The sequence below is a fragment of the Piliocolobus tephrosceles genome, chromosome 2 (genome assembly GCF_002776525.5).
Source record: "Piliocolobus tephrosceles isolate RC106 chromosome 2, ASM277652v3, whole genome shotgun sequence".
In the NCBI taxonomy this organism is placed as follows: Eukaryota; Metazoa; Chordata; class Mammalia; order Primates; family Cercopithecidae; genus Piliocolobus; species Piliocolobus tephrosceles.
In genome coordinates, this window is record NC_045435.1 from 185,916,693 (window position 1) to 185,940,595 (window position 23,903).

The window sequence follows — 23,903 nt, forward strand, 5'->3', positions numbered from 1 at the left end:
ATATACTTTATATAGAAATGACACTGTAGCTTTCATCTGTGTATCCAAAACCCCGATCTGGAAATTAGCATTGGCCCCTCTAGAATAAAAGATTTTAAACATCACTTCCTCCACGAAACCAGTTTCTGGTCTTCCTATTCCTCACTTGAATGTGACTCTTTCTTTCTTACGAACTTTCAAAGACAGAGAAAATTTTGTAAAGAATCCCATGCATCTAATTTACCTGATGCATGAATTCTTGCCATAAACAATATTCTTGACAGCCTCAATGTCAGAATCACAGACCTGAAGGAACCTAAATAATTAAGCTGGTCCAGCCACTTTGATTCACAGGAATTCATGGAAGATGCTCAGAGAGAGAAAAGTGAAACTTGTTGAAATCGTTAATGTACCTAGGGTTAAGTCACTTGATCATTAATGGAATAATGGGGAGTGCAATAAAAATAATCCTATAACTTGCATTATGGTTGGCAATTTTCCCCATGAGTCTCATGTTATAATTATGCACCACTTGAAATCCTCTATATTAGATGTGAGCTCATTAATGGGAGGAACCCTATTCTAGTGTGGATCTTACAACTAGTGGTCAATGGCAATGTCACAGGGGTTGGAGGGTGTCTGGGTTCCTGGATTCTAATCCTGGATCTTCCATTTGATCGCATTTACTTTGATCAACTCAATTCTCTTTTGAGCTGTATTTTCCCATCCATAAAATGAAATGGTTGGAGTACTGATGTTTCATGACTATGGCAGGGGGGCAGTGGCAGAAAGATAGAGAGTTGGTGGCGAACACCTTGCTCCAACCCATACCCAGGTCTTACACAACACACACGAGGGTAAGTGACAGAAAAACAGTATCAAAAAGTAGATACCTATGACTGTTTATCAGATTACATAAGAGGCTCAATGACTTTTATTTTATTACAGCTAGAAACCTGACCTTAGGTCTACCAGCATTTTCTCTTTCCCCATTTTCTCTTCTGCTGTCTTCTTTTCAGATGTGCTTTCATTGTGTAGACCACTAAGAGGACAATGCAGGAGTACGGCCAAGGAAAAACCGAGAAATAACTAGAGGAAACAATATAGTACAGTAAGGCAGAAAGGAGTGTGGTCAAGAGAAATAGCTTCTTTCAACAACAGTCTGCAGTCCTCTTCAGTACTAAAACCAGCAAAACAGACATACAACACTAGGAATGCCACTCAGAAGGCTGACACCAAATTATTTTTTTTTTAAAGATATGTGTAGGCCACTTGGCAAATGATGACAAGGTCTGGTGGAAAATACTCGGCTAGAAAATCAGACAGCAGGAAAGGAGGGATGAATAAAAATACAGAAAAAGAATTATAGAAGAATGGAAAAAAAAAAGACAGGAGAAATTATTTTTCCTAACGAGAAACGCAACGTTTTCCACCGGACAGCTGTGACTCTTGGCTGAATAACTTACGTATCATGTGAACAAAAGTGCAGGGTGGAGGGGGCAGTCCAGGAACATGTGTCTTATGTCCACTTTGTCTCTGAAGGCAATGGGTTTACTGCAGGTCTCAAGTGCACCACTGATTCACCAGACCACCCCTCAAGGAGGTAGCCATGACTGTTACATAGAGGCTGGAAAGAGGAGACTGGAAGTCAGAAAACCTACATTCTGGACCAAGCTCCATTTGCTGGCCCTTCTTGATTTGTTGTAGAATCTATGAGGCCAGTGTCATCATCTGTTAAGTGACAGGGATAGATTTTTTCATGATCTTTGAGGGCCTTTCAAGCTATAGCATTTTTATAATTTTAATAACTACCTCTTCCACCCTTGTTAGATTACATTTCTTGAACAAAATTGCTATCCTTCCCTCCCTCACTTCTACGTCACTGCCCCAAAGCAGTTATTTGACTTGAAGATGTTCCTTTGGAGTCTCTTCCAGCTCTAAAATCTGTGACTCTAAGAAATCCACAGTTTACTTAATCCCTTAGCAATACAAAAGAACAGTCATTATGTTAAATCCAGTAAGTTTTCATTTTAGGTGAACCTATCCACCTTTCAAAATGTATCAAGTCTTGCCTATGAGGAAGCTGACATTTTATCAAGCATTTCCAAGAGAATTTCACAGTTACCCCTTTGGAGTTTATAAATGAGCAGATGATATTAGTAACAGAATCCATTTGACTCTAAGAGACGAGGTCTATGAAGAAAGGGAGAGAGCAGTTTATTAATTTCCTTTGTTAAAGGCTAGGAAGGAATCCCTGATTCACCAAGCTGATTAACCATGGGAAAATACATGCAAGCAGTTGCTGCCTTCATCTAATTAATTAATTTTCTTTTTTTTCTTTTTTTTTTTTTTTGAGATGGAGTCTCGCTCTGTCACCCAGGCTGGAGTGCAGTGGCCGGATCTCAGCTCACTGCAAGCCCCGCCTCCCGGGTTCACGCCATTCTCCTGCCTCAGCCTCCCGAATAGCTGGGACTACAGGCACCCGCCACCGCACCCAGCTAATTTTTTGTATTTTTAGTAGAGACGGAGTTTCACCATATCAGCCAGGATGGTCTTGATCTCCTGACCTTGTGATCCGCCCACCTCGGCTTCCCAAAGTGCTGGGATTACAGGCGTGAGCCACCGCGCCCAGCCTCATCTAATTAAATTTTAAACCTCTGTGGCACCTATCACTTATAAGGGCAATGGATGACTGGTAAGGAGCTGACCAGGTTTTTAAATATGGGACAATCCCAATGAGGAACAATTGTGATTCTAATTCCTTAGCGCACAGGACCTAAAAACTAGCCAGACGAACAATCTCTCAGGTTTTCTTCCTAAGGAGTGAGATATAAAGATAGTGACCTGTACATTTTGACGATTTAAGCACAAAAAAGTGTTCAGTTGTTAAGGAGAGGGGGGAAACGCTTCATCTTTTGAGGAAATAACCATTACAGCAATTTCATAACAGCTATTTCAAGAAGATATGAAATCAACCTTCTATTTGAAATAATTTGCAGATAAAATATACATATTCTACAAATAGGTAAAAAAAAAATTAAATACGAGATTCAGGAAAGCATTTTTATTCTAAACTAATAAGATCTATATGATGCACTTGTCTGGGTTTTCAATTTCTTTTTAAGGCATTCGTTCTAGAAAGAGATAGCAGTTGAGGAAACGGAGTAAGAGTGAGGAAGTTCCTAGAGTTTACTTTTTTTCCCCCCAGCAACCACTAATCAAATAGATTACGGTCAAGATAAAGGAAGCTTCAAGAGGACTCTAGAACCAAAACAGAATTGCCTAATGTAATTGTGTCTGTATTTTTCCCCTTCCTTTTAATCCTAATCAAATAGATTATGATCAAGATACAGGAGGTTTCAAGAGAGGCCTCTAGGACCAAAACAGAATTGCCCAATGTAACTGTGTCTGTATTTTTCCCCTTCCTTTCAATCCTAAGAAGAAAAACGAAGGTCAAATGGAACAAAGCAACAATCCAGAAACAAAAGAAGCAGGGGTAAGCTTGTTTTGAGTAGAAAAATGAATAAATAAACAGCACTAGTTTTTTTTTTTTTTTTTTCCTTCTTTTCTTTCTTTTTTTTCTCAAATGGCTGGGAAAAGTGGTAGGAAAAAAACAAAACAAAACAGACCCTGTCAAACCATTCCTGATTATAAAGGACACAGATAAGAAAGAAAAATATCCCTCATGTTTGTTTAAATTCCAGAATTGTATATGAAACAAGTACAATATGTCAAGGGTATTCTGAAGTACAGTTTTAAGTAATAAGAACTAAAGAAGAAAAAGGGGTGTGGGAAAGGGGGTGAAAGTTTGCAACATTAGCCAGAACTTGTAAGTAGAAAATAGTGAGAAGTTGGCCGGGCGTGGCTCAAGCCTGTAATCCCAGCACTTTGGGAGGCCGAGACGGGCGGATCACGAGGTCAGGAGATCAAGACCATCCTGGCTAACCCGGTGAAACCCCGTCTCTACTAAAAAATACAAAAAACTAGCCGGGCGAGGTGGCGGGCGCCTGTAGTCCCAGCTACTTGGGAGGCTGAGGCAGGAGAATGGCGTGAACCCGGGAGGCGGAGCTTGCAGTGAGCTGAGATCCGGCCACTGCACTCCAGCCTGGGGGACAGAGAGAGACTCCGTCTCAAAGAAAAAAAAAGAAAATAGTGAGAAGTCAGGGAGTCAACAGTCCTATAACGTTCTCTCCCAATTGACCAGCCAGGAAGCCAAACAACTAAAGTGAGAAAACCTCCTGCCACTGTGCGGAAATCTTCCTCAACAACATTTCATATGCATGGAACCAAGTTATTATTCATTCAACAAACGTACACTGAACGTCTACTGCTACCATACCCCGCTTTAGGTATTTGGAGGGAAGATGGTTGCCGATGACCCAGCTCGGACCTATTGAGCATTTATCTCTAATTTTAAATCACATTTTAATGCCCCTGATGATTAATAATAATTACCCATTTAGTAATCATCCAAATCTGGGAACCTCTGCTTTAGGAGATGCAAGAATTACTAAGACAATTCTTGATTTCCAAAAGCTCACATAAGTAATAGCAAAATTATCAGTTTTTCCAAAATGAGGTTAAAAATGAAAAATGACAGAAGAGGAACAAATCTGTTGCTGTGGGAATTCAGAAAAGGGAGAAATGATGTACTTTTGGGAGTTGTAGATGGAGTGAAGGAAGAATTCACAGAAATAGGTGCATTCCTTAGGATGTTATGATTTGAACATGTAGAAAAGGAGGAGGAAAGGTCTATTATTTTAACTAATAATAAGAATAAACATATCTCCAATGGTTACTGAGAATCAGGACCTATTCTGGGTGCTTTATATCACTCATCTCTTAAACTTAACCTAAAACAGGAGGGTAGGTCCCATTATTTCCCCATTTTGCAGATGGGAGAACTAGCTGAAAAATCTGATGTAATTTGCTGACAGTCACACAGATAGAGATTGGGAACATTAAAAATTAATCCCATATCTATCCTATTCTAAAGACTCTACACCTCCCAAGAAAGACTAAACAAGGCCAAGAGATGCAGAAGTGTCAGGCATAAGACAAAGCACTCATTTGTTAGATATAACCCATGATTCATAGCCTAAGACGTAAGATATAGCTTTTATCATTGCATTCTCTGCTCAGAAACCTTCAGTGGCCTTCCTCTTGCTACCATATAAAGCTCAGTTTACCACAGCCTCTTGCTACCATATAAAGCTCATCCACAGCCTGGCTCCCTCTCAACCTTCCCAGCCCTGTCTTCCCCAACTCTGCCACCCTCCAGCCGAAGGTAACAATGAGTGCTTTGTCTTATGCCTGACACTTCTGCATCTCTTGGCCTTGTTTAGTCTTTCTTGGGAGGTGTAGAGTCTTTAGAATAGGATAGATATGGGATTAATTTTTAATGTTCCCAATCTCTATCTGTGTGACTGTCAGCAAATTACATCAGATTTTTCAGCTAGTTCTCCCATCTGCAAAATGGGGAAATAATGGGACCTACCCTCCTGTTTTAGGTTAAGTTTAAGAGATGAGTGATATAAAGCACCCAGAATAGGTCCTGATTCTCAGTAACCATTGGAGATATGTTTATTCTTATTATTAGTTAAAATAATAGACCTTTCCTCCTCCTTTTCTACATGTTCAAATCATAACATCCTAAGGAATGCACCTATTTCTGTGAATTCTTCCTTCACTCCATCTACAACTCCCAAAAGTACATCATTTCTCCCTTTTCTGAATTCCCACAGCAACAGATTTGTTCCTCTTCTGTCATTCTTAACATATCTAACAATCTTAAGTGATAAAAATCAAAAGTTTGAAGAGTCTCACCCCGCCTTTAAACAAAAAGTATGGCTAGGAGCCAGGTGAAACTACTGCCTCATAGCTGTCTAGGCAAATTCCCAACATGCCAGGCCTTGAGAAAATTCAACAGAGCAAGGCTTATGAAAGATACAGTGAGTATCTGTTACCCTGCAAGACAAGGACATACGCATCCCTGGAGCTGTCCAAATCTGGCAGAAGGATAGCCCTGGGGTATGCAGCATTCTCTGGGACCTGATGTGAACCCACAGGCCAGTGGGCATGGGAAAGCTATGGGAATCAGTTATTGGAAGAATGCAGACTCCTGACTCCCAGCCCTGTGCTCATTTCAACAAATCATTTGGTATGCCACTAAATATGTGACACTGAGCAAACCTCTTTACCTTTCTGTTCAACATTTACAAACATCCCTTTCCTCATCTGTGACCCAAGAAATTGAACTCTGGGTCTCAGATTTCATGATTCTTCATCCTTCTTCCTCTCCAACGTACCAGCACGAATAACCTGCTGTCATCGGAGGCCCACTCAGCAGGATTTGGGGGAGAAGCAACATCTCCTGAGAGCTTCTCTAGTTGGAAAATCTCTTAGCTGAGAATAATTGTACTTTCTTAGCTTTTTGAAGCATTCCAGTCCCCCCTCACTGAATTTGATCTGGTCCAGGATTATCCTTTAAAGTGCAAACTGGATCACTGATGTCAAAAGCAATTCAGCAATACAGGGCACTACGACCATATCCAGTCATATGCAGGGAGTTCCTCATCCTAACGTCAGGGAATTAATGCCCTAGAATCCAGACCTGTCAGAGCTCAAGGATGTTCTTTTATTATTTGAGAGAGTTTCTTTTCAGTCTCAAAAGATGGTGTGTGTGCATATTCATAAGTGAAATTCCAAGGAAGTCAAGAAAAGGCTAAAATTGTGTAGTTCTTGGGGGCTGGGGGAGGGGTGCAGGGGAGAGAAAAACCGTGATGCATTTTTAGATGTTCACAAACTCCAACTTTCAACAATGAATTTCCAAAGGGATAAAAATATTTTCTTCCTAAGAGATTATCAATTATGTAGATCCAAGAAACTGCCAGAGAAGACAAGTAAGGGAGAAGATGCAAGACTTGTTCTGCTCTCAGAAATATTGCTGGTAGAACTGAAATGAACACATGAAGCCACACACCTTTGAAAGAACTTATTGAACTTCATTAATTCATCAGACAACATCCAGTAATTCACTTACAGAGTGTGACTTGTTCCTGTAATCAATTCACCACAAGAATCTGAGGTATGTTAAACCTACGGCTTCACCTTCTTTGACCTCCAACCAGGGAATGGGAGGGGAAATGACTGACAAATGCTAACATTAGCAGCGAAGCAAGCAGAATTCCAGAACCAGGGAAACCCACATATTGAGAGTTACCTCATGGTTATTTATTTTTATAGGACTGACCATGAATATGTATTCTTTCTCCAGATATGAGAAAGGAAAATATGTCCAAAATCTGTGACGGAATTAACAGCAGGACTGCTACCCTCACATCTGAGATTCCTGGGAGGAGCAAGCTACAGGGACCACCCATGTTCTTCTCTGGGAACTAGCTTATGATAACGTCACTGTCAGACACCCAAGGACCCCTCTCTGCCTGGTGTTGACTGATTTCTGTGAGACCACCAGAAACTGTGTAAATCACTTAGAAGAAATCAGAGTTATACTTCATATATGTCTTAGCAATCAGGAGATACAAGCAAGTAGAAGACAAGTCCTGGAAAGGATTCAGGCTTTCTCCTCATTTCTTGCCCAAGATACTAGTCCAGTGAACTCCAACACCTTAGCCAATACACAGGAGGTTAAGATTTACACTTAGTTGAAATTTCATGCACTCCACCAACAGTTGCCAATCTGAGAGACCCCTACCACATATGAGGGCAGAGATTTTGTGGGATGAGCTGCAAAAGGCATTTGGATGTTTGAACATGGTATGTACTTTCATCTCCTTAGAAATGCAGCCTGGTCCGGTTGTGCTCACGCCTGTAATCCCAGCACTATGGGAGGCCGAGATGGGTGGATCACCTGAGGTCAGGAGTTCGAGACCAGTCTGGCCAACATGGGGAAATCCCGTCTCTACTAAAAATACACACACACACACAAATTAGCCGGGCATGATGGTGCACACCTGTAATCCCAGCTACTCAGGAAGGTGAGGCAGGAGAATTGCTTGAGCCTGGGAGGCGGAGGTTGCAGTGAGCCAAGATTGCACCACTGCACTCCCACCTGGGTGACAAGAGCAAAACTCCATCAAAAACAGAAAAGAAAAGCAGCCTGGTCCATTGGCTAGCATGACCAACCAACCCCAAAGCTTCCACTTTTCCAATAGTTGTAGAAGAGACTTTGATATATTAACATAGAAAACCAGAAAGAGGGGTTAAGAGAGTCAATTTGAAGCAAAATTGGGTGAGTGGCAGTGGAGGCTGAAGAACTCATTCAAATTCCCTCTGCTGAAGCATCCAGAGAGAGCTTCAAAGTTATGTATGTGAAAAATATGTCGGTATGCACACTATACCTCCTGTTACTAACTTCAGGTAAGTTCGGTGTATAAAAATACAACTAGGAGAGGACTGGTGCCCAGTAACCCAGTCCAATGCATACCACCAGAAAACGGAAGCCCCCTATCAAAGGAGAAAAAGTCAACACTTAGGGTGGATACTTTGACTGAGACTGCTTCAGACAGCTTGGCCTCCTCCAAGCATACCTTCTCTTTAACCGTTGATCTTTACTTTTGTGTAGGTGAAGGGGAGAAGAGAGAGAAATTTGTTTTGGAACAGGTCTTTCAACTTCACTATTTTGAAGATTCTTTTAAACTTCAGAGAAAAGGTGCAGACTACAGTATAGGAAGGATGAGAGAGGAGACAGAAGAGAAATGGGAAGTGAGCAGGGAGAAGATAACTTGTACCAGATTCAGCTTTGTCAATGCCTCCTGAATTCGTGCTGAATGGGTACTTTAACCCTCACCTTATCAGGACAGTCCTCTTTTTGGGAGAGAAGTTGACTCTGAGAAAGAGATAAAAAGACTTGTCCAAGTTAATCAATTGTTGCGCAGAGAGACAGGGCCACTAGATATCTGGATTGACAAACTGAGACACATATTTAAGGACACCCAATTTGAAAGACGGAACAGAGATGACAGGGGCAGCAGGGAGGACTCAAGAGAGCATGTGAGAGCCGCAGGGTCTTTGGAGTGGAGGAGCGCTCTGTGGGTACCTTGATGTAGGCCCGCTGCAGGTAGTTGTAGGGCACTCTGCGCTGGAAGTCGCTGCGCACATCCTCGCTGACGCGGTGGCGGGATGCGGGGCCCCCGAGGTGCTGGGTCTCACAGCTGCGATAACAGCGCGCCCGCCCCAACAAGGAGCGGAAAAGGGGCAGCTCGGCTCCAGGGCCCTCTCCGAGGGGCGCGAGCGGGTGGCGCGCCGCGCAGTGGCGGGCACAGCGCGTGCGGATTTCCCGCAGGCGCCGGTGGCTGCGCAGCGCCGCTTCCAAGTCGCGCACCGCTTGCCGGTAGTCTCCGCTGTAGTAGGCGGCCGCGCCGCTGGCGTAGAGCAGGTCGAAAGGCTGCAGAGGCCCGGGCTCCAGCTCCAGCTCCCAGCGTGGGCTGTCCGGGGGGCCGCCCCACAGTGGCGGCGGCAGTAGCAGCGGCAGCAGCAGCGGCGCCCAGATGCGCTCCCGCATCCTCCGCCTCAGAGAGGCGCGGGACGGTTACGCTCAAGAGGGTTTCGGGGCACCTCGCGTCCGGGTCCCCTCTCCCACCTTCGCTCGGGGAAACGCGCCGACCCCGCCGCGATCTGGCTACCCCGCGAGCCCCAGGTGACCGCCGGCGCTCCGCGTACTGAGAGGCGGAGGCCGTGCCTGGCCAGCCGCTCTTAAAGGGACGCCCACAGCTCACACGCTCCTCCTGCTGCCTGAGCCTCCGGAGCCGCTCTCCCAGGCTCCCTGCCGCAGCGGCGGGGCTGCCAGGGGCGGCACACTCCAGCGCCAGCCAGAGAGCTAGCGCCGCTTGAGGCCAGCCGGGGACGAGGCGCTTTACACGAGGGTTCCCTTCTAGTTGCACAGTGGATAGTATTAGCCTTCGTTTTGGGAAGTAAAGAAAATCCAGCTTAGCAAGTTAGGGCCTTAATCGTATTAGGGAATCTGTGTATGGCCTCGCAGTTTGCAGAGTGCTTCACCTTCTAACGAAGCCTGGAACGCCATTTCAGACTGAATAAAACCATAGATGCGATGTATACCTATGCAACAACCCTGCACATTCTGCACATGTATCCTGGAACTTAAAGTTAATGAATGAATGAATGGATGAATGAATGAATAAACAAACAAATAAATAAATAAATAAATAAATAAATAAATAAATAAATAAATAAATAAATATGACAGAGGCCCTGTAGGCCCAGGTGCGGAGGTTTGAGAAGTGATTTGCCCAAATGCATACAGCTGAGAAGCGGCAAAGGACGGACCCAACCCAGGGCCTTTAGAATCAAAGCTTACCGCTCCTTCTCTTGGGGAAGGGCTCTCCCTTACCTTTTCGTCCCACTTTGTGTGGATGTGTGTCCGGGCCTTGGATCAGGGCGCTGGGCCAGGGGAAGAACAATATATATAGCCTGCCTTTCGGATGCAGCCGTGGTGTTACAGGGCCCAGAGAACCTTTGGAGGCAGGAGGAGCTGTACTCACATTCTGGCTCCGTCCGTTTACCAGCTGTGTGAGCTTGGCAATTGAGGGCCTCAGTTTCCTTATCTGTTAAACAGCCAGACGCCTAGCCGTGAAATGCTATTCAGAAATAAATTCTTGCTGTGGACCAGGTGCAGTGGCTTACCCCTGTAATCCCAATACTTTGGGAGGCCAAGGTGGGGGGGGGGTTGGATCACCTGAGGTCAGGAGTTCGAGATCAGCCTGGCCACCATGGCGAAACCCTCTCTCTACTAAAAATACAAAAATTAGCCGGGCGTGGTGGCGCATGCCTGCAGTCCCAGCTACTCAGGAGGCTGAAGCAGGAGAATTGCTTTAACCTCAGAGGTGAAGGTTGCAGTGAGCTGAGATTGTGCAGCCTGGGTGACAGAGTGAGACTCCGTCAGAAAAAAGAAGAAAAAGGAAAAGAGGGGAGGAGAGGGGACGGGACTGGAGGGGAGAGGGAAATTCTTATTGTAAGAGTTGAGCAAAGAGGCAATTTAGTATATCCCTTACCTTAAGGAATTAAGCAATGGGCATCAATCTAGGAATGGAAAAGCTGACAGAAATGGTTGCCAGATTCCAAACGACTAGCTGGAGGCTTCCTGTTCCTCCCCTTCTCCTCTATCACAAATACATTTTTAGCCAAGGTGTTCCCCTCTTTCGTGTTCCTTGGCTTCACACTCTCACAAAAGTATGCGTTGGAGCCTGGATCCCAGCCTGCCTCCTGGAGGCGTTTCTGCGGTCTTCTCGTACCTGTGAGAATCTCACCAGTCTTTCAGTCCCTGCAATGGTGAGCAGAGAACAGGCAATGGGAAAAAGACCCATGAAAGTATCTAGTTGCTGTGATTTTTCCGAAGAAGACTTTTGTGTGGAATCACCACTATGCTGAGGGGCTTGCCAGAGAGTCATGCTCATTCCTTCATTCATTTTGTTAGGTTTGACCACTCAGGCCATGAACAGCCCTGGCTGTGTAATTCCAAGAGTCACTGATGAATCATGCTCTTTTTTTTTCTCCACGAAACGTTACTAATTTGGCTCATATCGCTGATGAAAAAGCTCCAGTTTGGAGCTGAATGTATATTGAATGCCTTGGACGGTCAGTGTTCCAGAATTAGCACATCAGTCATCTGCCCAGACTTTTTCTCTAGAGATTGTCTCTGTTTTCAGATAAAGATTTTGGAGTCTAGTCCAGGGTTATCAGTCCACTTGTGGAAGGTTTTGAAGCACATCAGGCTAGGAACTCCTGCTGTGGGACTGAGGGCAAAGTGCCAGGATTCCTTGCTACATTCTATTTGTACATTTGGTGACATTTCTACATCACTTAATATATTTCAATTAAATTAACAATTTTTGATGCCTACTCTTAAAGTAAATATTCTAGGTGAAAGAGAAGATGAATAAGTCAGGATTCTTATCTCTGGGAAGCTCACGGTACTGTATAGGAAACAAATTTGATATATATGATGTATAGAGCTTTAATACAAGGTAGAATGTGGTACATGTTAGATTAGATTGAAAGTGTTGGCCGAGCGCGGTGGCTTACGCTTGTAATCGCAGCACTTTGGGATGCCAAGGCAGGCCAATCACCTGAGCTCAGGAGTTGGAGACCAGCTTGGCCAACATGGTGAAACCCCATCTCTACTAAAATTACAAAAATCAGCTGGGCATGGTAGTGGGCACCTTTAATCCCAGCTACTCAGGAGGCTGAGTCAGGAGAATCACTTGAACCAGGGAGGCAGAGGTTGCAGTGAGACTAGATTGTGCCATTGTACTCCAACCTGGGTGACAGAGTGGGACTCTGTCTCAAAAAAAAAAAAAGAAAAGAAAAGAAAAGAAAAAGAAAGAAAAGAAAAGAAAGCGCTCTGAGAATACAGAGGTTGCAAAAATAGCTTCTGGCTGGAAGGATCTAAAAAGACTTAGGGAAAGAATTGGCATTAGCACACAGTCAATAGTCTATAGACTGCAACCACGTCCTACTGATTCCCAAATTGGCCAGGTTCTTTCAAGCCTTCTTCATGTACTACTACCTTATTTCTTAAATCTTACTACAAGTAGTAAGTAAGTAATATACCTTGCCTACAATCTCTGCCTGACTTGAGAGGAACTATTCATTAACAACTCAAATTTGCTTGAACATTAGAATCACCTAAGAAGTTAAAGTACTGTTGTCTGGCTCCTGCTCTGAAAGATTCTGATTTATTGGTCTGGGATATAACCTGAGCGCTGGGAGTTTTAGAAATTTCCCAGGTGATTATAATACGAAGCCAAAGTTGAGAACCACAGGTCTACAGCTAATGCCACAGCCCAAAGAATCAGTCTATGAGTTGGGGCTCCAGGTGCTGTGTAGATATCATGAGTAGGTAGGGTTTTGGGAATAGGTAGGGTTTTGGGTAATCCCCCAGATATTCCCTTCCAAGAGAGCCAATCTGATCTGCTTTTTTTTTTTTTTTTTTTTTTTGGAAGAGCCCCGCTCTGTCACCCAGGTTGGAGGGCAGTGGCGTGATCTCGGCTCACTTCAAGCTCTGCCTCCTGGGTTCAGGCCATTATCCCGCCTCAGCCTCCAGAGTAGCTGGGACTACAGGCGCCGCCATCACGCCCGGCTAATTTTTTTTTTTTTTTTTTTTAGTAGAGACGAGGTTTCACCATGTTAGCCAGGATGGTCTGGATCTCCTGACCTCGTGATCCGCCCGCCTCAACCTCCCAAAGTGCTGGGATTACAGGCGTGAGCCACCGCGCCCGGCATGATCTGCTTTTTAAGGCTAGATCAGGACAAAAAGTTCACGACCCTATGGTAATAAGAGCCATGCAGTGCAAAGAAGCTGATTCCAGGTCATGCTCTCCCAGTGGTACTTACTCTGTTTTGGAACACACAGTCGTCCACGAGTCTCTTACACTCCTTAACTTCTTGTAGAATATGCCAAGAACGTACTTTTTCTTACCTAATGGACTGACTTCCATCTCAGAGTTCCCGATTCACGAAACCTGGGGTGGAGCTTTCAGATTTGCATTTCTAACTTGTTTCTTGATGATGTGCTGGCCATACTTTATTATCTAATTTCTTATGAACAATGGTTCTAAAACTTTGTTGTGTTGTTAACAAGCTAGTAAAATCATGGAGATTCTGGATTTTTGAACTAGAATCTAGTGTGGGCCTTTATGTTTTTACCAGTTTCTCAGGGGATGCAGATACTAACAAAAGTTTAAGAATCACCGCTTCAATTGGAGCAGCGGTTCTCAACTGAGAGTGATTGTACTCCCCAGAAGACATTTGACAATATCTGGAGGCATTTTTGGTTGTCGGATCTGGGGCGCGGTGAGTCGGAACATTCATATTGTTGGTGTCTAGTGGGTAGAACCAGGGATGGTGCTGACCATCCTGCAATACACAAGACAGCTACCTAGAAGAAATAATTATTCAGTCTAATGTATCAGCAGTGCCAAGCCTGAGGCATATAGCATAGTTTGAGCATTTCAAGGCTCATCTAATTCCCTTCATTCAAAAAGGAGGATACTTAGACCCGCAGGTAGGCAGTAGCGGGAGTACAATGCTTCATTTGATATAGCAAAATATAAAATATATATGCTAGATGCCATGGGGCAGTGGGTGATAGTATTTTTGTAAATTCTTTTTTAAAAAAGCAAAAGAAAAAAGCACATGACAGTAAGAAAGAAAGAAATATGATTTGAGAAAAGATGACATTGGAACATGAAATGTTGACATTTCTACTAAGATAGATATGAACTGGGAGACTGAAATTATGCTTTTGTTCCTATTCTTTACAAAAATCAAAGAATAACCAGAGCACAAGAGAATCCATCCAAAAACATTAAAAGAGATTCTGGGTGACAGAGCCTTTTTTATTATATTTGGAATGAGTCTTGACAGAGCTTGAATTTCCTTTTGACTTCTGTTTACAAGTCAACACCATAATTGCACTGTTTTGCTTTAGAGAACCATTAGCAAGTAGGAATTCAGAAGAGATTTTTAAGGGCCTCTTATTTTCTCCAAATCAGCTTAGCTTTTAAAAACCAACTTTTCTCCATTCTACTAAATATTTTTGGAACAATAAAAGTGTACTCGGACTTCAGCAGTAGACTTAAGACTTTCCAAAAGCAATATTTTGATCACATGTAACCAGGGCTCTTGCTTGCCCCAAACATCTTTGATTCCTTTGAAATGAAAGGAATAATTATCACTGTGCAACAACCCAACGCCTTGTTCAGCTGCTGTTGATGCTGGTGACAAGGGAGTTGTTTTGGAGACATTTTTTTCTTACGCAAATAGAATCATCTGAAGACTTTTTTTTTCTCCAAAAAGTTAGTGTGAAAGGCAAGCCACCAACAATCTGTCAACATAAGAGAGTGAGAGAGAAAGCCCTCCCTGGAGAAAGAGAGTTTTTTTTTTTTTTTGGAAAAATTAATATTTAACTTACATTTAAAATCAAACAGGAGCTGCCGCATTCCAGGACTGGCTGTTCCTTTCCAATTTCTTTAATAGCTCCATCCTTGTGCTTACCTTAATTCTCAGTTGAGCTTTAAAATTCCAAATCGAACAAAACATGCAAACACTCTGTCCTCACATTCATGTTATGGAGACATTCTAACTTCATTCCTTGGAAGACTCACATTTAGTTGAACAACAACAGCAAAGAAGTGAAATAAATAATGCTTGCCAGGCACGGTGGCTCACACCTGTAATCCTAGCACTTTGGGGGGCCGAGGCGGGTGGATCACCTGAAGTCAGGAGTTCGAGACCAGCCTGGCCGACATGGTGAAACCCCATCTCTACTAAAAATACAAAATTTAGCCAGGAATGGTGGCCCCCACCTGTAATCGCAGCTACTTGGGACTCCGAGGCAAAAGAATCATTTGAACCCGGGAGGCAGAGGTTGCAGTGAGCTGAGATCACGTCACTGCATTTCAGCCTGGGCAAAAAGAGTGAAACTCTAACTCAAAATAAACAAATAAATAAATAATGCTGCTAAGTATTCCCCAAATCATTGAAGCTAAAAACACAATTCAGATTGAAATCCAGAGTATTGGGTATAGCATTTTACCAATTATTTTCACAAACATTAAGTTGTGTAACCTTTAAGGGTCCCTTTGAGTAAGACATTTGTACTGTAATGTTACCCTTGAAATAATTGAGGCTTATAAAAGAGAAATGACTTGCCTAATGCAATAGTTTGAAAGTGACAGAGCCAGGACTAAAGCTTATTTAGTGCTTTCCTCACTGCTTCTCAGTGCTTGCTTCCAGGCCTAAAATACCTTCATAGCTTCTGTCAAAATTCTGCCTTGGTTCAACTTATACAGACCACATTTTTGCTTCAATCACCAACTTTGTTTTATAATAATCATTCAGCTACAGTCCCAGTGTCATAAAATTATTTTGCAAAATAAATATAGACAAGGTGTGTGTGTGTGTGTGTGTGTGTGTGTGTGTAAAGCCATAGGTATTGGACAGAAGCTGAATACAACTTTGAACTCAACTTGATAGACGATGTAATGTGTACAGGAACACTCACGACAATACAAATAAATAGGTCTTAATTCATTTCTACACAAGGGATGCCAGAACACTGTTCATAGGTGCAAAGAAAAACCTTATGTATCAGAAATTCTGGAAGAGAAGAATATTCTGTATGAATGGGATGTTCTGTCATCCTGAGATAACCCTTATGCCCTCCCTGTCCCTGAGACCCTCTTCCCATTTCCATCCCTACACTCTTCCTCATGAGGGCTCCCTGATATCACATTTCAGAATCATCCCTGTTGCAGGCTCTAGGAACCGAGTCTGGCTCTGGTCATTCTGTAGTTCCAGGAGGCTTTGTCCCATGGCAAAGTAGATACCACTGTTGTCCTACTGGCCTACTCTACCTTGGAACACTGGTTTAGAAACTGAACCCTTGCATTTTCCTCTTTAGGTACATTAGGGTTGATAATTAGTGACTTATCTTTTCCCAACGTCAAATTTGGAATCACTTGAGATAATTACCCAAATATTACCTTTATTGCTGAATAAGTAGTTTTGTAAGAACATAGGTTTTAATCTTTAGTAAATGGTCTTTTTATTTCTTCAGCCAACCACACCCTCAAATCAAACTTACCTGCCTACTCCCAGGCCAAGTGTGAAGTATTACTGTAGAAATTTCCTCATTGAGACATTTAAGAAAAATGAGGGCTTCCTTCAACATTCTACTTATCTCAATAATTATCACTCTATTTCCTCTGAAATGGGTCCCTTGCCTTACTCCTTCCGGCTCTAACTGAAATTGCTCCTAAACCTAAGTCCCTTTCATAGCTTTTAGATATCAGTAATGCCACTAACCTACCTGGACCAGCACCTAGCTCTTGCTATCAAACTCCTTGGGTATGAGCTTCATCTCTCTGGTGGCATCTTCCTGTCTCCTTTTAAAGCCACCCGAATACTGACTGCTTTGCTATTGGACATCTGCATTTCATCCTGTTGCTTGCTGCCTCTATACTCCTAAGTCTGGTCCACTAAAGTGTTCTGACTGGTTGCTGGGACGTTCCCTCTGGATCTGGGCTGCCCTGCTTCTGACAGGGCCCCTGAGCTGACACAGTGCACTGAGGCGTGTTCTGGCTACAACAGAGCTTTTGATGTGCTTATCTCTCTGGCCTCAGCTTCATGGGAAAAGGATGGAGATGCACACTTCACTTGTGAATCATATCTTGTTCCCATTTTCAGAAAAATGTAGGCTGCTGCAGTTTTTACATTTTGTCGGGGATCTAGATGGAAAGCCAAATATAAAAAGTGCAGGAAGGAATACAAAGATATTAGTTGACTGACAGAAAATTTACATCAAGTTCCCTCCTAGCATTAAACTTTTGTTTTTGTTCAGGTTCAACTAATACTATTTGAGGATTCTAAACTGGAAACATTTTTGTGATTTTATTTGATCCCTGGGTAGAGAGAGGGAGAAATTAAGGATATGATATTATACAAACTGTACGAATGAAGACATTTGTAAAGATATTTGTCTTTACTGCCTAATTTATGGTTTTTTGTGGATTTCAAAAATATTTTAAGTCCACAGGAAAAAAATAAGTTAGGCGGTAGAGAGCTGAATCTGAATCCAGAGCTCACTTTGCTGGAGTTGTCTTCCTTCTCTTGTTAGGACCTCCAGAGAGGAATTCCTTTCAGCACCTACAAACAGGAGACTTTGTTCTAGTCAATTTCTTCAGACTTCTGGTAGCCTCCGAACTCATCATCTGGTAGGATCACAGGGAAACTAAAAGAGCCAAATGCTAGGACAGTAAAGCCTCAGCTGCTAAGACCATCTGAATTCTACTGCTGGGTATCCACCACCCTAATGATTCTAGACTGCTTTGCCCACCTTTATCACCATTTCCCCACATCTACATTATGAATCACGTAACCTGTGGTACCCTGTAAGCTGGCACCAAGTTTTCCCACCTAGTCTTGCATCCCTGCTTCTCTGAATAGCCTCTAGATGTGCTTCCCCCAGGACTGTTGAGCCCCCTCTTGTGTTCTCTTCTTTAGTGCCTGGTGGGTACTAGCAGCCCACTCCAGTCAGATGGAGGACAAGGCCCCTCCGAGTCTCCAGGAAATGCACAATCCTTCCTTACCTCTGGCCTCAGAAATCTCAGCATCTCATTGATTAGCAGCCTTGTCTGTGGCAAATCTAAGGAAATTGCTTTGAAGGTAATAAGATGATGTAATACATAATGTTTTTACTATAAATATATATAAAGCATCAGTAGCTCATATTTTATGATTTGTAGTCACAAAGATTAACAACTCATATGATTTACTGTCAAAGTATAGATTAAAAGCTAATTAGATAGTCAACTTTATAAATATATACATATATATTTTTTCCTCCCATATATACATAGGCAAAAAAAAGGTTCAGAGGAAAAAGAACAGATTTGTTTTTTTCTTAATAAAGAAAAGTGTCTTGAATTCACTCTGCAGAAATTTAAAACTGCTTGATGTTTTAGTGATCAAAATAAAATTATCAAAGCTAAAATACCAAATAGATATGTCACTAAATTGATTATTTTGTTCCTCATAGTAATTTTAAGAAATACATTCAGGCTGGGTGTGGTGGCTCACGCCTATAATCCCAACACTTTGGGAGGCCAAGGCAGGTGGATCACGAGGTCAGGAGTTTGAGACCAGCCTGGCCAATATGTTGAAACCCCATCTCTCCTAAAAATGCAAAAATTAGCCAGGCGTGGTGGCACACACCTGTAGGTCCAGCTACTCAGGAGGCTGAGGCAGGAGAACGGCTTGAACCTGGGAGGCGGAAGTTGCAGTGAGCCGAGATCATGTCACTGCACTCCAGCCTGGGCCACAGAGCAAGACACCATCTCAAACAAACAAACAAACAAAAAATGCATTCAGAGGAAAACAATGGCAGAACTTACCAATGTGACTTCTGGAGAAATCTTCACTCGTCATACCTGAGTATTTTATATTCTGACTTCACTACTCATCTTGGCTACCCTGAAAATAGATCCCATCTTCCTGATTACCTCACCGGCCTGTCTGTGGTTTCTTTAAACAGGCTGCCCCTACACCAGTCCAGTCCTGCTGTGTTTATTTCCAAATTACCTCTCAGTAGCAGTATCTGACCATATGCAGATTGCCCATATGGAAATGTATTTGAAGGGATAAACTAGTGATTATTATTCTCTTAGCCTCTTGGGAAAAAAAGAGATCTATTTGATGTCAACATTGTGTCTATGTTCTAGCAAATAATATTTTGTTGAATGAACAAAATAAATTTATATTTCAAAAGAGACGTGCACATAAAATTACCCTGGATAGGAAATTAGAGTATCTTGGATCCGGTCTGTTTCTTCTGTTAAGTAGGTCTGATATCTTAGGCAAGTCCCTTTCTGGGCTTCTTTTACTCCCATCAGAAATGGAAAATGTGAAACTAGACCTCTGAGATGCCTCCTAGATCTCCATATTCTTTAATTCTTTCATTTAAAATATATACTTTTATCACATTCCTAGAGATCCCCAAAGCATTGCTCTCCCTCTTCCTACATCTCTCTCTGGGATAAAGTTAAACTTTGATTCCCAAGCAAATTTTGAAGCTCCCTCTGGGGTCATTAAAAGTCTCGGTTTACTCAGAGCTTGTTGGTTTTGCCTAGAAATCTCAGCTGGACTCAGCCAGTAGAGCAAGAGACTACTGTTATTGTTTTGAGCCAGCCCGTAGCATAGTAACAATTCTAAGCAATACCAAATTGATCCATACGCCCAGCTCCCTAGGGAACCTCCTTACTTCAGTCTGTCAGCATGCGTGTTCGCCTTCTGTCTTTGGACCTTTATCCATAGGAAAGAAGAAATATGAAAATAATCCAGGACTGAGGGAAAATAATGACTAGAAGTGCAGCTACTCTATTCTACTACTTCACATGATAAATAGAGAAGCTAAGACCCAGGTGCAATGATGAAGTTCACCTAAAATAATAGCAAATGATTGGTTAAAGCAATCTCTTAACGCCTCTCTTCTATTGGATTGAACCCCTTGCCACTCTGTTCCTTGGAGAAATTCAGAATGTGAGTAGTAAACTAACTGAGCCAGTTTAATTCTGAAGGAGGGAGACACTTTATATTTTAAAATAAACTTATTTAACTCTAAACCAGTTTCAAACTTTTAATCAAAACTTTTGAGGTACTATAAAAATAAACATATGTATGCTTAAAACCTTTTTAGGCTCAGAGGACTAGGACGAGCTTTAGATGACTCCTTACTTTCAGTGATGCAAGTTGTATAAACAAAATCTCCATTTTTATTCCCACTTCAGTCCTAATACACCCATGAGAAAACATGAGTCACTAACTTGACATTCTACTTCTGGAAGACTGCCAGCCCTCAGGTTCTATCACATAAAATCAAATTATAGGTTGATTTGTTAAAATAAATATCAAATAAATTACAGTTAATTTCCTTCAAAGTAGACACCTTGGTGTTACATATGCTGATCTCGTTGATGATATCAATGCTTTGGGAAGGACTTGTAGAGAAATTTCTTATGGTATTTTTTAACCAAAACTGATTGTTTTTCGTTTTTACCAAAGAAGAGTCTTTTTAAATTCATTTTCCAAAATCAACTCCAGGCAACATTTAGATGTTTCCTGAATTTGAGTAAACTTCAAAAGATAAAGAATTATCCTTATTAAAAATCATAGCAATTGAAGCCAGTCTTCTAAACGTTCAAAGACTTTTCTTTTGATTAATGAATAATCATTTCATATATAATAATAATCAATGATTTTTTAAATATAATATTACTTTAATTTTTGTAGCCCTTGATCATTTTCAAAGCCCTTTCACATATGTAAAATGATAGTGAGACAGCTGTTGTATCTCCACCTGGTCTGGTCTTCTGGGCTTTTCCTAGATAAAGGCTTTGGGTTGTGTTGCAAAGCAGGAGAAATTCAAAATCTTGCTTGCGCCTTGGGACTGCCATTGGTAAACCAATGACAATCTGCTTACCTATACCCTGTCCTCATATTTCCATCATTACTGAAAACTTTAGCTAGTAGGAAAATAATTTTATTAAAGCAATACATTTATCTTTCTAGAGACATTCTCCGCACTCTAGAGTTTTCCCACATTTTGAGAAATAAACTTAATAATATGAATCTCAAATGTTAGGATACATGAAAGAGATGCTATTTAATGTCTTTTTTTTCTCTGTTTTTTCCTTACTTCATTCGTGTTATATTCACTAAAAAACAATTGCCGAACTCTGCATCTGAAAGACTGCCAGACCTCAGATTCTGTTATACAAAATTTGAAATTCTCCAGGGATCTGCTTCTCTATTATTGCAAGATAACAGAAAAGAACAGTAGTTTACCCTTGTATTCCACTTGCTACCTCATGTTCATTGGCAAAACTTATGACCCTTCTCTTGGAAGATTATGCTGTAATTGACTAAGGCTTTCTGATAAGGACATCAGAATTCAGAGACAAAATTTTTATTTATTCACTTTTTTTTCAGTGACGTTCCTTGTAAGAGAGCCTCTGATCTGACATTTTAGGAATAGAACAATGTAGCCAGATTATGTATTTATTCAAAATCTCTGTTTTTTCCCCATGATTAGAGATTAAAACTCAGATTTTCCTGATAATGAAACAGACTATGACCTCAGGATATTCTTTATCCCAAATCTCACAATGAATCTAGAACTAAATCAGCAAATGAGGCTCAGTGACTAGCTTTCCAATAGTGGTTAGGCAAATCACACGGTCTCCTACTATCATACTTGTCCAAACTTCCTATTACCTTCCCTTTGCCCTACAACAACACACTGACATACTATTCCAAAAGAAAGTTGAAGAGCTCATCATGAGCATGGAAATTAAACAGAGATAATCTTGAATGCTTAAACTATTGGATGCTCCAGACTGAGAGAATCTTTTAAGTTCATCTACTCTGGATTCCTGATTTAGGTGAAGACGCTGAAGCCTAAATTAGAAAGTGATTAACATACAATGTTATAGTGATTGGTGGCCGAACTAGATGAGTTACGCGATTTGGGGAGACTGTTGGGAAGACATGATAGTGTTTTGAAATATGAGGACATGAAATTTGGGATGGGCCAGGGGTAGAATGATATGGTTTGACTGTGTCCCCACCCAAATCTCATTTTGAATTATAATTCCCACAATCCCCACGTCATGGGAGGGACCCGGTAGTAACGGAATCATTGAGGCAGTTTCCTCATGCTGTTCTGGTGACAGTGAGTGAGTTCTGACAAGACCTGATGGTTTTATAAGCATCTGGCATTTCCCCTGCTGGCACTCATTCTCTCTTCTGCTGCCCTGTGAAGAGGTGCCTTCTTCCATGATTGTAAGTTTCGTGAGGCCTCCACAGCCATGCAGAACTGTGAGTCTATTAAACCTCTTTTCTTTATTAAAAAAGAAAAAAAAGAAGAAAAAAATCATATTTTTGTAAACACAGTTCATTTTTTTTAAGAATGACCTTATCAAGATTGAGATTTAAAACTCTTCCTTGCTGATTTAATGAAAACTGTAGTTAAACTGCATGTGGAATCCTTAGATGCTCTTTAGAGTCTCTGAGGCTTTTTGGAATCCCTGCTCCCACTTTGGCCAGAACTCTTTGATTTTATTTGCATATAATGTCTTAGAAAAATAATAAGATACTGCTACTTCACACTTTGAAAAACCTTAGCTTCAGAAAAGCCACACATACTGCCAACACACCCCATAAACTCCAGGCAGGATCTGTGAAGAAGACATTTTTGAGGACAAAGAAAACAAACAAGATTTATCAAGGGCTCAGAGTCGAAAACATCAATGTTGTTCAACTGCACAAGAGTTTAGAAGTTGCTTTTGCTTTTACTTTCCATTGCATTTATGGTGTGTTTTTCTCCATTTCCATGGAGAAGAATATTCTCAGTTACTTCTAGGTTATAGGTCAGGATGACCAAGAAAACAAATCACGCAACTGTGATCCAGCAGCAGAGTGTGAAGATGGATCTAAACACAATGGGGATTCAATGAAGGATCAGGGATAAACTCTGAACAATAATGTTAAATCCGAGAGACAAGTTGAAGAAACTTGGAAAAACGAAGGCAGAACCACTGGTCAATCAAACACATTAATCTTGGAACACTGGAGAAATAAGAAGGTGTCTTTATTTTGTGCCCCTCCCTTTAATCTCATCTATTCTTTTATAGTCTTTTCCATATCATTAAATCTCTCAACATACACCAAGTTGCTCAAACAACAACAAAAACCCTTAAAATTATTGTTGAGATCTATTTTTCCTCATACTCAATAGCTAATCCCTCAGCCTTGTCCACCGAAAATTTTTAAAGTATCTCACTAAACCAATTTCTTTCTTTCTAATCTAGGCCACTACTCCACCACAAACAACCAGTATCTCTCACTTGGTAAACTGCAATAGCTTCTTACCAGTCTCCCAGCTTCTATTCTTGTCCCCTGAAAATTTTTCTCTATACAACAAACAAAAAACTCTATTAATAAAAATATCTTGGAGCTAATAGATAATTATAGCAGTTTGCAGGATCCAGAGTTACTATACAAAAGTCAGCTGCTTTTCTATATATTAGCAATGAACAAGTGGACTTGAAACTAAAAATAAAATGCCATTTACATTAGCAGTCCCTAAAATGAAATACTTAAGTATAAATTTAACAAAATATGTATAAAATCTATATGAGAAAAACTACAAAATTCTGTTGAAAGAAATCAAAGAAGAACTAAATAGGTAGAATGATGGTCGATGTTCATGGATAAGAAGACTCAATAGTGTCAAAATGTCAGTTCTTCCCATTTTAATCTACAAATTTAAAGCAATCCCAATAAAACTTCCAGCAAGTTGCTTTGTGAATATTGACAAACTGATT

General features: G+C 41.4%; 1 protein-coding gene across 1 annotated transcript in view; it reads right to left on the reverse strand.

The window, feature by feature from the left end:
- The window catches only part of P3H2 (prolyl 3-hydroxylase 2), a 168,532-nt gene extending 159,027 nt beyond the window's left edge, over positions 1-9,505 (reverse strand). Inside the window, exon 1 of the mRNA XM_023214895.1 lies at positions 9,041-9,505. Coding sequence (XP_023070663.1) covers positions 9,041-9,505 — 465 coding nt within the window. The remainder of the gene's footprint in view (positions 1-9,040) is intronic.
- Positions 9,506-23,903: the final 14,398 nt, after the last annotated feature.